The sequence below is a fragment of the Vulpes lagopus genome, chromosome 23 (assembly GCF_018345385.1).
Source record: "Vulpes lagopus strain Blue_001 chromosome 23, ASM1834538v1, whole genome shotgun sequence".
Classification (NCBI taxonomy): domain Eukaryota; kingdom Metazoa; phylum Chordata; class Mammalia; order Carnivora; family Canidae; genus Vulpes; species Vulpes lagopus.
The window spans coordinates 23,863,756-23,878,329 of record NC_054846.1 but is presented as its reverse complement, the minus strand read 5'-3'; the positions used below and the strand labels follow the sequence as shown (position 1 = coordinate 23,878,329).

The 14,574-nt window shown below is 38.0% G+C and overlaps 1 protein-coding gene across 1 annotated transcript; it reads right to left on the bottom strand.

Moving 5' to 3' along the window:
* Positions 1-3,064: 3,064 nt before the first annotated feature.
* ARL1 (ADP ribosylation factor like GTPase 1) lies at positions 3,065-14,396 on the bottom strand. Its single transcript, XM_041738212.1, has 6 exons — positions 14,175-14,396; positions 11,253-11,390; positions 9,021-9,102; positions 7,505-7,616; positions 4,218-4,396; positions 3,065-3,487 (listed from the first exon to the last, which is right to left on the bottom strand). The coding sequence occupies exons 1-6, from the start codon at positions 14,176-14,178 to the stop codon at positions 3,457-3,459; spliced, it is 546 nt and encodes a 181-aa protein (XP_041594146.1). The 5' UTR covers positions 14,179-14,396; the 3' UTR covers positions 3,065-3,456.
* Between the last annotated feature and the right edge of the window lie 178 nt (positions 14,397-14,574).

The following is a 14,574-nucleotide window of genomic DNA, read 5'->3' as shown; positions in this document are numbered from 1 at the left end:
CATTGCACAGAAGAAAAATAAATGGCCCTTAAACATTAATACTTACCTGATATGGCGATACCAGTTCTTAAATATTAAAATGTACTTAATGTACTAGGTGGTAAGCAGTCACTGCCTTGAGACACGCAAGTGCCACCCTGGCTGTGTGAGTCCCTAGATTCCCTACCTCCCCACACCAAAATCACAGGATCAACACCTGGACTAGTGGGGGTCCTCCTACATCAGCTACGTCTGGCTGTTAAATATTCTGAATCACTCCTGTATTCAACCTCAATAATTATTAAAATGAAAATTAACATCAGAATGAAATTCCACTTTGAACCCTTTAGAGGCTGGTAAGGTTGATAAGGCTAGATGCTGGCTAGCTTGGTAAACAAAGGGAACTCCTATAAACAACTCTGAAAGACAGTCTGGCGTTATCTCCTTCATACATATGGTATCTTTGTCTCCATCTACACCTGATGTGGAAGCAATATTCTTTAGTGCTTAATATATTTTGAAGGGGTAGCGGGGAGAAGAATCCATACTATGTGCCGGGCACTTTGCTGACATTTTATTTAGTCCTCATAGTATTCCTGAGAGCTGCCCAAAAATGGTTCTTATTTTACAGATAAAGAAACTAAAACTCCAGTTAAATAATTTACCTAAGGGTAACGGGTTGCATGTGGCATAATCAGGATTCACAGCAAGGACTGAAAGCCCACGCTTTTTATCAGTTCTAATTATGGAGTCAGAATATAGCATATGGCATAGAAATCAAATGTTCAAACATTCTTGAACTTTAGTATCTGTGTTTTGATGTAGTTGGTCTCAGACAAGAGTTATCACACTTCCAAGGGGTTTGTAATGTGCCTAAAGCATAAATGTGGCGTGCATCACAGAAGGCTGGTTTCAATTAATTCTAAGTGATTTAAAGTGCATGTACTGCCTTTATGAAAATTTTTAAATAAAAAAATCAGAAATTAACACTAAGGCAAAAATCAGAAAGAACAAATATCTCAGGGATATTGAGCACAATTTAGTAAATATTTATTGAGTGCCTACTGTATGCCAAGTGCACCACACTAGATGCAAGGAATACTAACAGTAAATAGGGTATGGTCCCTACCCTCATGGAACTTACATTTTCACAACTTAAAGTGTATCTCAAGTATTCTAATAACAAATTTCCACCATTCTTTTTAATGTGAACACATGACGCAGCACATTTACCAACCAGAGTTATAAAACAGAGTATTGAGAGCTAAAAGAAACCTTTGATAGGATTTGTCCAATTCTCTTGTTTTATGGGGAAAAAAAAAAATAAACTGAAGGAATGGCCACTTGTGCCTAGAACTCATGTGTTCAGATTTTAAGTTTGGAGCTTTTCCCACTTTCAAGGTTCTCCAAAACAATATTCAGTACATTTTTATAAGTATCATTCAAATGCCTGTAACTTACCTATGTAGTTGTTTCCTACTAGACAAAGACTTCGTAATTTATGTATATTAAAATAAGTGAATGTTCTATTTACCCCATTCTAGTCTTTGTGGTAAAACAGAGACCATGCTCATTCAAGTGCTAGTGTATGCTATGACTTCATGCGTGCTCAGTATTGAAGATGTCAAGAGTTTTACGTCCTGAGCAGCATCTGCCTGCCAGGGCTTCTCTTCCCCCAGGCTTCACAGTGTTCCTAAAGTGCTGCAGTGGGGCCAGGGGGACACTTAGCTACTGAAGTACAAACCCAGCCACTGACAACAAGGGGACCAAAGCCTAGGTCAAAGAGGTACTATTTTTCCTAGCTCGCAAACACAACCCACTATCTCAACCACACTCTTACTCTAAGATGCCATAAGATGCCAGGCACCACACTGGATTCTAAGGATAGTAATATGAAACAATCTGTCCTTCAGGAGTGATTTGGAAAGTGAAACAATAATTACATGCTAAGTAATATTATAGGTACAGCACTAAGAACACTTGGGCCTAGAAGAAGGTCTCCAAACAAGACTTCAGAGACCAAACTAAGAATGGGTGCTGGGGTATGGGCAAAAAGAGTAAAGTCCCACAGGTGAAAAGACAAAGCCACATTCATTTGATCTGATTGACCAAAGGTATGAAGGAAGAAGCTAGAGGCCAACGTCTGCAAAGACAGTGGCAGGACAGGAAGTGGACCACAGTGTTCCCAGGAACACCAGTGAGGGCATCACATTTTTTAGCTGCTGGTTGTCCAACTTCAAGATTTCCCCCCAGTGTAAGTAAATACAAAGGACCACATTCTGTCCCCACTGCAGCCAATCCTGTGGTAGACTGGAGAGTTTGAAAAGTTCCTTTGAACATAATTGTTTTTGACCCTATCAGTACGTCTGCTTTTTAAAACCAGGATTGTTCCATTTCTCCATGTATGACCAGTATTGTTTTGACTTTTCACCAAATTAGTAAATCCAATTACAGTTAATAAAAAAAATAAAAAGACAGTAATGACATCTTTTACAATGCTTCTTAAAATAGATTTTTAAAATTTCCTTTAATATGTTGTGGATTCCATCAAATATAACCATTTAGGATTGTTTTTACTACCTCTACTGGTATAGCATATTTATAGAAATTATTTTGAATGTACTATATCTACTTCAATTAGCATAATTTTACTTAAGCACTTAAGATTGTCTGTGTTGCCAGTGTTGACATATTCAGGAATTTATGGTGTAGTTTATGGGATAAGCTTCTGACCCTGAAATCTCACTTTGAGCCTGTTCCCACCTGGCAGGTGATCCTGAGCAAGCCAACTTATCAGAACCTTGGGTCCATGTTCATAAAATAAAGACATTACAACCTGTCCTACCTACATCACTGGGTGGGTTCCTGTATATATGTAAAATTTTTTCAACAACTATAAAGTACTATAAAATGACAATTACAGGTATCAGTGAGGTTAACCACCAAAATAATTTTTCAGCTTCATGCCTATTCCCAAAAGCTTAAAACAAACAACAAAACAGCTTAAATAAAATGGTCATTTAGCAAATGAAGACCCATGCTTTGCTCCCCTCTACTGAGTCTAATCTTTGGAAAAACATAATCATTTTAGGGGGAAAAATCTGTTAAGATATTTATTAGTGTTTATACACACAAGATGCAACCACTAATTCAAAAATAGGAGGGTTTTTCCTCAGTAAGAGTACATTCTTTAATAGGAATCTATTTGAATATGAATTCCATACAAATAGAATATATACTTAACACAAAAAAGCAAGGAAGGATTTTACATTACACAGAACATTCAGTTGGTTCAATCATGGGTGAGCTACCCTTCCAACCAAATACTTATTTTTTATATTTATTACAAGTATTGTAGTCAGTTCAGTATATGCCAACAATTACACAGTTTTAACATTTAGTAGCACGAAGCATACTTAACTGCTTCCAAAGGAATATGTGATGTAGCTTCATTTCACAGGGGCAGAAGTAATTGAATTACTGTCTGCTCTTTAATGTTTCAACTAACCTGCAAAGAAAAAATGAACAGTTTCACAAAATTAACTTCAAAATTTGAGGTATAAAAGTTTTATACTGGAAGTGGATTCTAAAGCGGATTCCTTTTAAATGATGAAGGCTAAGACAGTTATATTGAAGAATGATGTTATGGACTCAATTTCCATGAAGGCGTTTTAGCTTTCAATTTTGTCTATGTTCTAAATGAATAATCAAAAAGACCAGCTTATCTTCCTTCCAGGCTGTAACTTCTGCAGCACGGCCAGATGTGGGTAACTCAGAGGTGAAAACTAGTCAAGGTCCTCATGGAGCTTAAAATCTGAGTAGATGCACAAATCAATTACAGGGCCACGTCCCTACTGTGCCACTTCTGTGACAGGGACATCCAGCTACGTGTGTGGTAAGGCAGTGGGCACGGAGACGTGCAAGGGAAGGTTCTTGAGAAGATAGTCCTAACCTAAGTCCTGAAGTATAAGGAATTGGGAGGATGCAGTAAGGAAGAGAAAAAGTATTAAAAAAAAAAGGGGGGGGGTGGCTTATCTAACTTTAATCAGTAAGTGTAACTGAAATAAAAGCCAATGCACATGAAGACCAGTGGCAGAGAAGACTGGAGGAACTTATTAATATGATAAGCTGCTAAGTAATCTGAATTTCATCCTTAATACTAAAGGGAAACCACACGTGTGCAAATAGAAGCACGCAAAAACAATGCACAGATGGCTTCTGGAAATACAATACTTAACCATTCCATTGCCTCATCAAGGCCAGTGCCTTTGGTTGCTGAAGTTTTGAATATCTGCCATTTTCGGTCCTTCAACGCAGGTAACCCAAGTGAATTTGCCATCTCTGAGGGAGTCATGGCCTGTTCCATGTCCTGCTTATTTGCAAACACCACTAAAATGGCTTTTCTCAACTCTTCTTCCTAAATAAAAGAGAAAGTATTTAATTTTCTCTAGTCAATTTGCTCCCTTAAGTTTAGAAAGAAATGCCAACAAATATATTATTTTAAAAGTGTATTTCTTAATTATGAATCTATAATGTTCATTATAAATTATTTGAAATTATAGAGAAGTATGAAGAAAAGAAAGCTTCATCCATAGTTCTACCTCCCAAACATGATCGCTGTTAACATTTTCGGTATTTTCTACTGCTTTATAATTCAGATACTTCTTGTTTATTAATAAATATATTTACACATTTTTTAAAAAGATTTTTATTTATTTATTCATGAGACACAGAGAGAGAGAGGGAGAGGGAGAGAGAGACAGAGACAGAGACAGAGACACACAGAGCGAGAAGCAGGCTCCATGTAGGCAGCACCGACGATGTGGGACTCCATCCTGGGTCTCCAGGATCACACCCTGGGCTGAAGGCAGCCCTAAACCACTGAGCCACCTGCTGAGCCACTCAGGCTGCCCCATTTACACATTTAAAGTCACATTTACATACAGACCTATATCCTGCTCTAAAAAATATTAAATCATGGCCATTTTTCCAAATAATCCAAATTTTTCCAAAAAAAATTTAATAAATATACTGTATACTAACTGTTCTTCAGTATTAGACTCTTACTAGATTGTTTTTACTTGACTATTAACAGAAACCACAGGGACACACAGTCATTACACAGAAATCTCTGTATGAATCTCTTATTTCCTTAATAAATTCTCTAAAAATAGAATCAAAGTATGAACTTTTGGGGGTTCTTGTTATATATACTAATAAACTGCTTTCCAGAAAGGTTATAACAATTTAAACTCCACCGTTTGACAGTAACATCCTTCAGTGCAGCCTTGGAAGAATTAGAAATTACATATTTTTCCAAAGCATCTCATTAAATACTTATCAAAGTATTCAAAATGCAAATGTTAACAGTAATAAGAGTTTTCTCCTCTGCACTGTAAGTTCATGCTCAGTTTTCTATTTATTTGCAAAAGAATCAATTGTCTTGATACAATTAAGAACACTAATCCTCAGTCACTGGTTATAAAACTCCAGATTTCCTGTTTTTACACCCTAATTTGTATTTGTGGGGTTTTTGTTTGTATTAATATAATTAAATGTATCTTTTCTTTCAGAATTCCTTCCAATCTTTTGATTTAGAAAGACCTTTCTTATCCAGAAATTTTACACATATTCACATACATATTCTTGGGAGTTAATGATTTTCATTTTTTACATTTAATTCTTTACTCCAGACAGAATTTATTTTTGTGTACAAAAATAGTATAACTTGATTTTGTCTTTAAGTTTGAATGTAATAGATAACAGACCTGACTCTTACGCTACATGTACTTTACATTATATATTTATTGACTAAATTGATTAAAAGTTAATTCCTAAAGAAAGAATACAATTTTTAGTTCTTTCTCATACAGTTATACAGGTCAAATCCTAATATCACAAATAACAACCCAGCACAACTCAAGAACTATAAACTAAAGCTAATAACCCATTTCTTTTACGCAATATTTTATGATAAAAATCCATGATACCGTGTGAATTACATCTAACCAAAGCTTTTATTTTAAAAATCCATTATACTGAAAGCAGTTAAATAGTTCCTTAAAATTCCTTATACTTGAATTTTAAGAAGCTCTTATGATAAATATGATGCTATATTGTGAAAAAAATTAAGCAAAAGTTACAACTATTAAATCTGTAATTTATAACTCAGAAGCCATTAAGTCAGTAGTCAAGAAATCAGAAGTCCAAGGTATTCCAAGAATGCTTCTACCTAGGTAATCAAGTGGCCTAGAAAATATATTTAAGCATTCAATGATTGAATAATTCAGAATCATAGCTCTGGTAGGAAAAGGAAACTTAATCTAATTTTCTCAAGCAAAGGCAATTTCATTATTACTTAAATTAACCATTAGTATATTTGAAAAGCTTATTTAACAACTGGAGATTTCTTAAACTTTTGATTATCATTAATGCATCCTCTGATTTCAGTTAGCCAATAAATTATCTTACGAACTTCAGTGACTATGTTTTGAGTTCTTAAACAAGTGCTGTACACTGTTCCACACATCAGGATTATTAGGGTAAACTCAAAGAATTTACATTTTTTGGGTGGGAGACATACATAAGTAAACAAATATATTTTAAAATAATGGAAAGATGGTATATGTGCTGCCAAAGCAAGCACATAAAATAATGAAAACACTAAGTGGTACAAAAAGTAAAGTAGGATAAGGTGTTAGAAAATAAAAGAGGCTGCTCTCTGGGGCAGAAACATGAGGTAAAACCTGTCAAGAAGGTAGCCATGCAAAGATTTGGAGGAAGAGTGTTTCAAGCAGAAAGATGAGCAAGTGCAAGAAGCCCTAAGCCAAGTGTCCAGTGTAAGCTTGGTGTATCCAAAGAACAGAAAGGTTAGTATGGCTGAAGGACTGTGAATACAAGGAAGAGTAAAAAATGAAAAAGCTGGAAGAGATAAACAAGGGCCAGAGGTGTGGCAGAAACCCAGAAATTCTAAAACAAACAGACCACCTTGTTGTTTATATCCTTATCTGCTTTCATAAGCTAATTTCTACAACGAGAAATAAAGACATTTTATAAAAAGCACTTCACAGGAGTAACTTAAAATAATGCTTTCAGTTTGGAAAGAGTTTAGCTCTGAGCTTCCTAGAAACCAAGAAATCTAGCTTAAAACACGAAGTTACACAGCTGGAATATTTTTTTCTCCATTCCTCTTCCCAACAGAATTTCTGGAAGAGGAAGTAATCTGTAGAAGAGAAAATGATACTAAAGGCATGGGAAGGAAAATCTCTGCTTTCCTTTTAATTATTCCTGCATGTGGTAACAATGAAACAGCAAGCAAACATAAAAGATTTCGGGCAGCCTGGGGGTCTCAGTGGTTTAGCGCCACCTTCCACCCAGGGCATGATCCTGGAGACCAGGGATCGAGTCCCACGTCGGGCTCTCTGCATGGAGTCTGCTTCTCCCTCTGCCTGTGTCTCTGCTTCTCATGAATAAATAAATTCTTAAAAGAAATATATTTCCCCACAGTTGAATAAAGTTTTCTTACCTCCAACATGGCAACTAATTCTGATTTGGAAATGCCAATTCGGTCTCGGTCACAACTGTCTACTACATAAATGACTGCATCTGTGTTTGAATAATAACATCTCCAGTATGGCCTACAGAAAGTTCAGGAAGGGAGAATATATTATTATTTGAAAGTAAAAGAACCTGCTATGTTAATTTATAAGCCAGGACCTGGCAAAGATGGGGGGTGGGGGGTTTACATGCCAATCTTGCCCCCTCCATGTTAGAATCAATGCCATAATGATTCATTCTTTCTGATCGGTATGTATCATATCCTTCAGATGTGATGAGGGTGGAATGATAAACATTAAATCACAGGATCAAGAAGTTTCCAAATGAGTTCAGACTTGAAGAAAATAGTTTATAGTCAATCTACAAAAATCACTAAATGTACGTTATACATAGACCTTACTGTTAACATCTAATAAGTCTCTAACTAGGGACCCTAAGGAATGGGTTCTTGGGGTGTCTGGGTGGCTCAGTTGGTTAAGACACTGCCTTTAAGCTCAGGTCATAATCTCGGGGTCCTGAGATTGAGCCCCAGGTTGGGCTCCCTGCTCAGTGGGGAATCTGCTTCTCCTTCTCCCTTAGCTACTCCCCCTGCCTGTGTTCTCTGGCTCACACACTTTCTTTCTCTCAAATAAATAAAATCTTTGAAATAAATAAAAAATAAGGAATGGGTTCTTAAATTTTTTTTAAATTTTTTTAAAAAGATTTTATTTATGAGAGACACAGAGAGAAAGGCAGAAACACAGGCAAAGGGAGAAGCAGGCTCCATGCAGGAAGCCTGATGTGGGACTCGATCCTGGAACTCCAGGATCACGCCTGGGTCGAAGGCAGGCGCTTAACCGCTGAGCCACCCAAGAGTCCCTTAAAGATAACTTTTAATACTTTTAATATGATTTTTATATACCAGACATTTAACTGATTACTGAAGACTTCATGAAGTAGAAATGGCTAAATTTAGAGAGGGACTCAAAAGTGGTTCAAAAATAAAAGTAGGTTAAAAGGCAGCAGGATGTCTGGAGAATGTACCACTTATGTTTTAAGATGGTAGGTACAATAGTGAGCACCCACCAAACATTCACAGTTCCCATGCCAAGCACAGAATACTGGACTAAGTTCTGAAAGGCATCTATGTTCACATTAGCCCTAAATGGCAGGCTGAAAGTTAATTTATAAAATCCAAAACAGTCTGTCTCACAAAGTGACTGATAAGAACTAAATGGAAGACCCTTTTTAGTTAAAAACTACTCAAGTAATTAGACCTTGAGATTTTCTTGAAAAAATTCATTTAGGTGATATCCGAAGAACTGGCTTCCTTAAATTTTTTTTTAATTTTAATTCAATTGAGAGAAAGGAGTTTTACCTCATTTTAAACTAGGTGTCTCCCATTTAAATTACGAAAGAAAACATATTTGGGTTAATTGCTCTTAACCTTAAAAGGGCCAATAAATATTCAATACTACAAAGTAATCTGGTCGATGTTACCATACCTGATACTTGTCTGTCCTCCTAAGTCCCAGACTTGGAATTTAAGGTTCTTGTATGTTACTGTCTCAACATTAAATCCAATAGCTAGAAGATAAATCAAAATCAGTAGTATATGTAGACTAATGCATTCTAGCTTCAAAGTATCCAATCTAATTTTTAGCGCTTAATGAATTATTACTGAATCACATTACTGATTGAAATATTAGCTCATTTAAGACAAAACAGTTTCTGTGCTATATATACACACCATCAATTAGCAAGATCAGCACCACTTTCAGGTGTGTAAGAATCCCCAGTCACATCTGCAAATATAGAACTTTTAGCACAATGGAAAACCTACCGTGTTAAACTCCCCACATAATACAATCCTGGCATACAAGTGTTTAGAAAGTTATGTTTAGAAAGAACAGCTGTAGACGTATTACAAAAAAAGTGGAATTTTGATAGGCGCAAGTAAACAGGAAATAAAACCAAGAAAGCCTAAATTCTAAACTTCAGCAGGTAGGGACTCAGCAACAGCTATACACCCCTTGATGGAAACTGGGTTCTCCAAGTGTGGCAATCTCACAGACCCTCTGCAGACTTCCTCAAAGAGCTCATTTGTATTAAGGTCATGGCTGGATGGTCAAAGGGGAGGTATCTCATCTCTTTTCCCTATCCTTTTTAGGTAGAACTCTAGTACCACATTACTAAGGCAGGATACTTATTTTCATTAGGGAGGGTGGAGAAGATGCTGAAAAAACTATTTCTAAGATTCTATAAACTTAAAAAAATCCAAGTAAGAAATGCCTTACAGCTATAACTGGACAATTGATTTTTGTTTTAAATTTAAGTCTATATTGGTAAATGATGCTAATGTGTATATGGTTAAGTATTCCCTATCACAACTAAAACATAGCTATAATAAACCTGACTGAAAAACTAAAACACAAGTTCATGATGTCTCCCTTAGAATTAGGTGGGAGTGTAATCGCCATCTTTATCTCAATTACGAATACTGCTTAACATGCAAAGGACAAGAGTATGCTATAAAGTGTATTTGCTGAAATGCAATACACTGGGCTGCGTGCACTGCAGGATCCAAGACTTCACCACAGCAGAGATGGGCGACTCCGAGAAGCAAAAACCAAGGGAACTGAAATTTACTGAAGGTGGCATAAAGAAATAACTAGATGCCACGGTATTTAAAAAGTTCTTCTTTCATAACAACTAGACTTTTTTTCTTTTAATCTGGAAATTTAAATATTACTAAATATAGAAATACCTTGCATGACAGAGTGATTTTAGAGGCATAATTTAACGCTCTTGAGCAAATTCTACAAACTGTTAAACTTAGTTTATATATAATTTCTAAGTAAATTCAGATCAACAAATTAAAAAGTATAAAAAACAGTATTCTCATGTAGTCAAACAGGACTGAAAATATTCTTCTAAGATATTGACAGCTGATTTAAAGTTGAGGTGTCTCTTGATATTTTTAGGTACCATTTTAATTCAATAGTCTCTTCAACTCAGTTCTTTGACAAACAAACAATAAAATTAAGAGAAACAAGTCTTAATTAAAATAGTAATACAGGGGAAAAAAAGCACTTCGGATACAATAATACCACTTAACATCCATATAATTCTTTAAACAGGTTTATAAAGTATTTTATATACTTTACTTATTTCTCCCTTAAGTCAGTGGGTATTATCTTCATTTTATCCATAAAGATATGGGCTCTCAATGAGATTAAGTGGCTTAACTCTAGCTAACTTTAAAAATAGCTCTAAATAGGGGCTCCTAGGTGGCTCAGTTGGTTAAGTGGCTGCCTTTGGCCCAAGTCACTACCCCAGGGTCCAGGGATCCAGCCCAGCGCCACCCTGCCCTCTGGCTCTCTGCTCAGCAGGGAGCCTGCTTGTCCCTAGGCCTTTCCTCTGCCTGTCACCCCCCTGCTAGTGTGTGCAAGGGCTCCCTTGCAGGCTCTCTCTTTCTCTCTCAAATAAATAAAACCTTCTAAAAAAAAAAAAAAAAGAAAAAAAGAAAAAGCTCTAAACAGCAAAACCCAGCCATGCACAGGGTTTACAAATTGCCTCTAAATTTATGAAAAATAATGTAATTAATATTATGCCCACAATGGAAGTTTACAAACTCTACTATATTAAAATTACATTATATGAACTACTTATCAGAAATAAAGTTATGTTAGATGAAAAAAAAAAACCTACAATTAGTTTATCATACCAATACTTACTAGGAATAGTAGTAACGACTTCTCCAACCTGTAATCTGTACAAAATTGTAGTTTTTCCTGCTCCATCTAATCCCAAAATTAAAATCCTCATTTCCCGGGTTCCAAACAGACTGGAAAAAATACTTGAGAAAAAGCCACCTGAAAAAAATAATAAAAGAAAAACATCATTTTGTAAACTAAGCCCACAAAACATTTAATCTTGCCCTTTGAAAGCTACACCAAATTAAATAATGCTGTAATATCTTCCTCAATTCTTAGGTACATAAGTTTGCTCTCAATGATATATATTAATCAACATCAAACAAATAATTACTGATTGTCACCATGTCCTGCATACTGCGTCAGGAAGGCACAGAAGATATATTCCAGATTAAGAGAAACAGAACCACTGCCCTCTGAGCTCATGAGAATATGGATACGTTGGCGCGATCTCACAACCCCCAAACACCATACGACAAATCGAAAGGACAATGAAACAATGAGGTCCTCACATGTGAAAAGCAATTATTATCACTGTACAACCAGCAACATCCTAACTACCTTCAATCACTGAGATTTCTCTGTAATATTACTTGCAAAAGAAACTGAGACACGGAAGCCCAAAATAACAAAAACTATTTTTGAGAGAAAACTCATTTAAAAAAATAATAAAGCTTCACTCAACGTATCATGAAATATTTCCAGAAAAGTTTCCTATACGTAAGGCATTGTGGAATATAATGATGGTTCTCAGAGGCTGGGGGAGTGGGGAAAAGGAGAGAGATGTCAAACAAGGGAACTGACTTTCCTTATAAAATGAGTAAGTTCTGGAGACCCAATGAACAGCATGGTAACTACAAAAAAAAAAAAAAAAATCAATATACTGTATACTTGAAATTTTCCTTTTTTTTTTTTTTTCTTGAAATTTTCTAAGAGAGTAGGTCTGAAAGTGTTCTCACTAAATACAAAAAAAGCTCAGGTGGCAGATGTATTAATTAGCTTGATATGGTAATCCTTCCACAATGTATATCAAAACATCATATTGTAGCCCTTAAATACGTGCAATTTTGTCATTCATACCTCAAGAAATCTGGAAAAAAATTAAAATTATCCTTTGTTTCAGCAGGGCTTCTTGGTAACAGATTTAGGTATTGATTCATTTGGGTTGTATTTAAATAAAAAATCCCTAAGAGGGGAGGTAGTGATTTAGAATCTTTATTATTTTTTTTACAACAAAAGAAAGCAGATTTTTTTTTTAAGAGTAAGAGAGAGTGAGCTTGCCCAAGGGTGGTGTGGGGCAAAGGGGGAGGGAGAGAGAAAGAATCCCAAGCAGGTTCCACACCCAGCATAAGCCAACATGGGGCTCAATCTCATGACCCCGAGATCATGACCTGAGCCCAAATCAAGAGTCAGAGGCTCAACAAACTGAGCCACCCAGGCGCCCCAGAAGCTTTTTTAAAATACATTTTTTCTTTATGATCGCAAGAAAGCACTTTGGCCCTTCCACACTAAAAGCCATTAGAGAAGATTAAAAGGAAGTTACATTAACAATATAAAAAAAAAAACAGCAGACAACAAAAATGATGCTACATGCAATACATGGTTATCTGACAAAGAAATGGCACAATTAAGGAATCCAAGTCTGGAAAAATGAAGACACCACGGGCCAGAGAACTTTGGGAAAGTGTAATAGGTGTATAATTTAAAATCTTTTCTACCTTTTACACCGTAAAAAGAAAAGAACTTGGGGTGCCTGACTGGAGCTGCAAAGGATGCAACTCCTGATTGAATTCGAGCCCCATCTTGGGTGTAGAGATTAGTTAAAAATAAAATCTTCGATGAAAAACAAAACAAAACAAAATACCGAAGAGAGAAATGAAAAAAGTAAAGTGCTTGTGATATTCCAGGGCAGGAAGTTAATCCCCCAGAAAATGGTAAAGGAATTAAAAATAGGCCAAAGAATTTGCATCATGTGTCCAGTTGTAAACCAATTAAAAACGCTGCACCTTCGTCCGGGCTGCAGCAGGGAGGGAAGCTAGGTACTGCTGGCACTTGTGATGACAAGGGAGTGCCCTCAACCAGCACTCCAAATACCGAGATTAGAACATAGAAGACTCCTAACTCTGGGAAAAGAACTAGGGGTGGTGGAAGGGGAGGTGGGCAGGGGGTGGGGGTGACTGGGTGGCGGGCAGTGAGGTGGGCACTTGACGGGATGAGCACTCTGTATGTTGGCAAATTGAACAATAAAAAATAAATTTATTATTAAAAATAAATTAATTAATAAAATTAAGTGAGGTCTTCAAAAAAAAAAAAAAAAACTCATTCACTGACCCATAATGACCAGTACCGTCCCCATTCCCTTTTTCCACCTCAACTATGTTATCTACATGAAAAGCTACAGAGAAACAGGCAAACGCCAAGTGGTCTATAAAATATGAGCAACAATTCCCTTTGGATTTTTTTAACTGCTGCAATCCCAGGGTCCAAGAAGAGAGAACCAGGCTTCCACTGCGGGGTCAGACCTCCTCTGTCACGCAAGATCCCTCGGCGCACCTGCGACTGGCAAACGCCAAGCCTCGCAAGGCCAACTCTGCCGCCTGCCCCAAGTCGAGGGGGGTCGGAGGAGGTGACGGAGAAGTTCCTGCTCAGGGGAAAGGACTCGGGGCTGGGTTCCCAGGCCGCCGCAGAGCCCCTACCCCCTGACCCCTCCGAGGTGAAGGGGACAAGAGCGAGGGCAGGGGCGAACACTCAAGGCAGCGTCCAGCGCCACAGGTGAAGAGCCGTGGCAAGTTCAGTCCTCAAGGATCCGCCCCTGAAAAGCTCACTGCTCTGGGCTTCCCAGGCCGCCGCGCTCCCCCCCCCGCCCTGCCGCCCCCCGCCCGCGATCCCAGCCCTCAGCCGCAGCCCTTGGAGCGCGCCCGGAAGCCCTTCTCGGACCCTCACCCATGATGAACCGCCTGTCCGCCCTCGTCGGTGGTCAGAGACGGGCCCCGGCCTCGGCAGCGACTGCTATTCGAGCCTCGGCGCCGCCACCCCTGCTCGCCCCGGCCTCCGGCCTCCGGCTCCGGCTCCAGGCGGATCCCTTGGAAGTCCGCTCCGCCAGCAACTTCCACGTCGGACTCCCGGCGGGGGCGGGAGCGACGGGCCGCGGCGGCTACGCGCCAGCAACGGCGACCTGAGCGTCCGCGTCGTCGCTTTCGACGACAGTCCGCGGCGCGCTGGGTGGAAGCCAGAGGATAAAAATATTCAAGGACCCCAAATCTCTCGTGTTTCTGTTTCCTTGTACTGAAAGGGCTTCCGACATGGGGAAATTCGAATTTTCGTTTTAAATTGTGGCACCCGA

Coding starts and splice junctions, on each gene's coding strand:
- ARL1 (XM_041738212.1), bottom strand. Junction 4,397..7,504: donor AATTAGTTGCCATGTTGGAG/GTAAGAAAACTT, acceptor TCTTTTATTTAG/GAAGAAGAGTTGAGAAAAGC. Junction 3,488..4,217: donor CTTGATGAGGCAATGGAATG/GTTAAGTATTGT, acceptor TTTTCTTTGCAG/GTTAGTTGAAACATTAAAGA.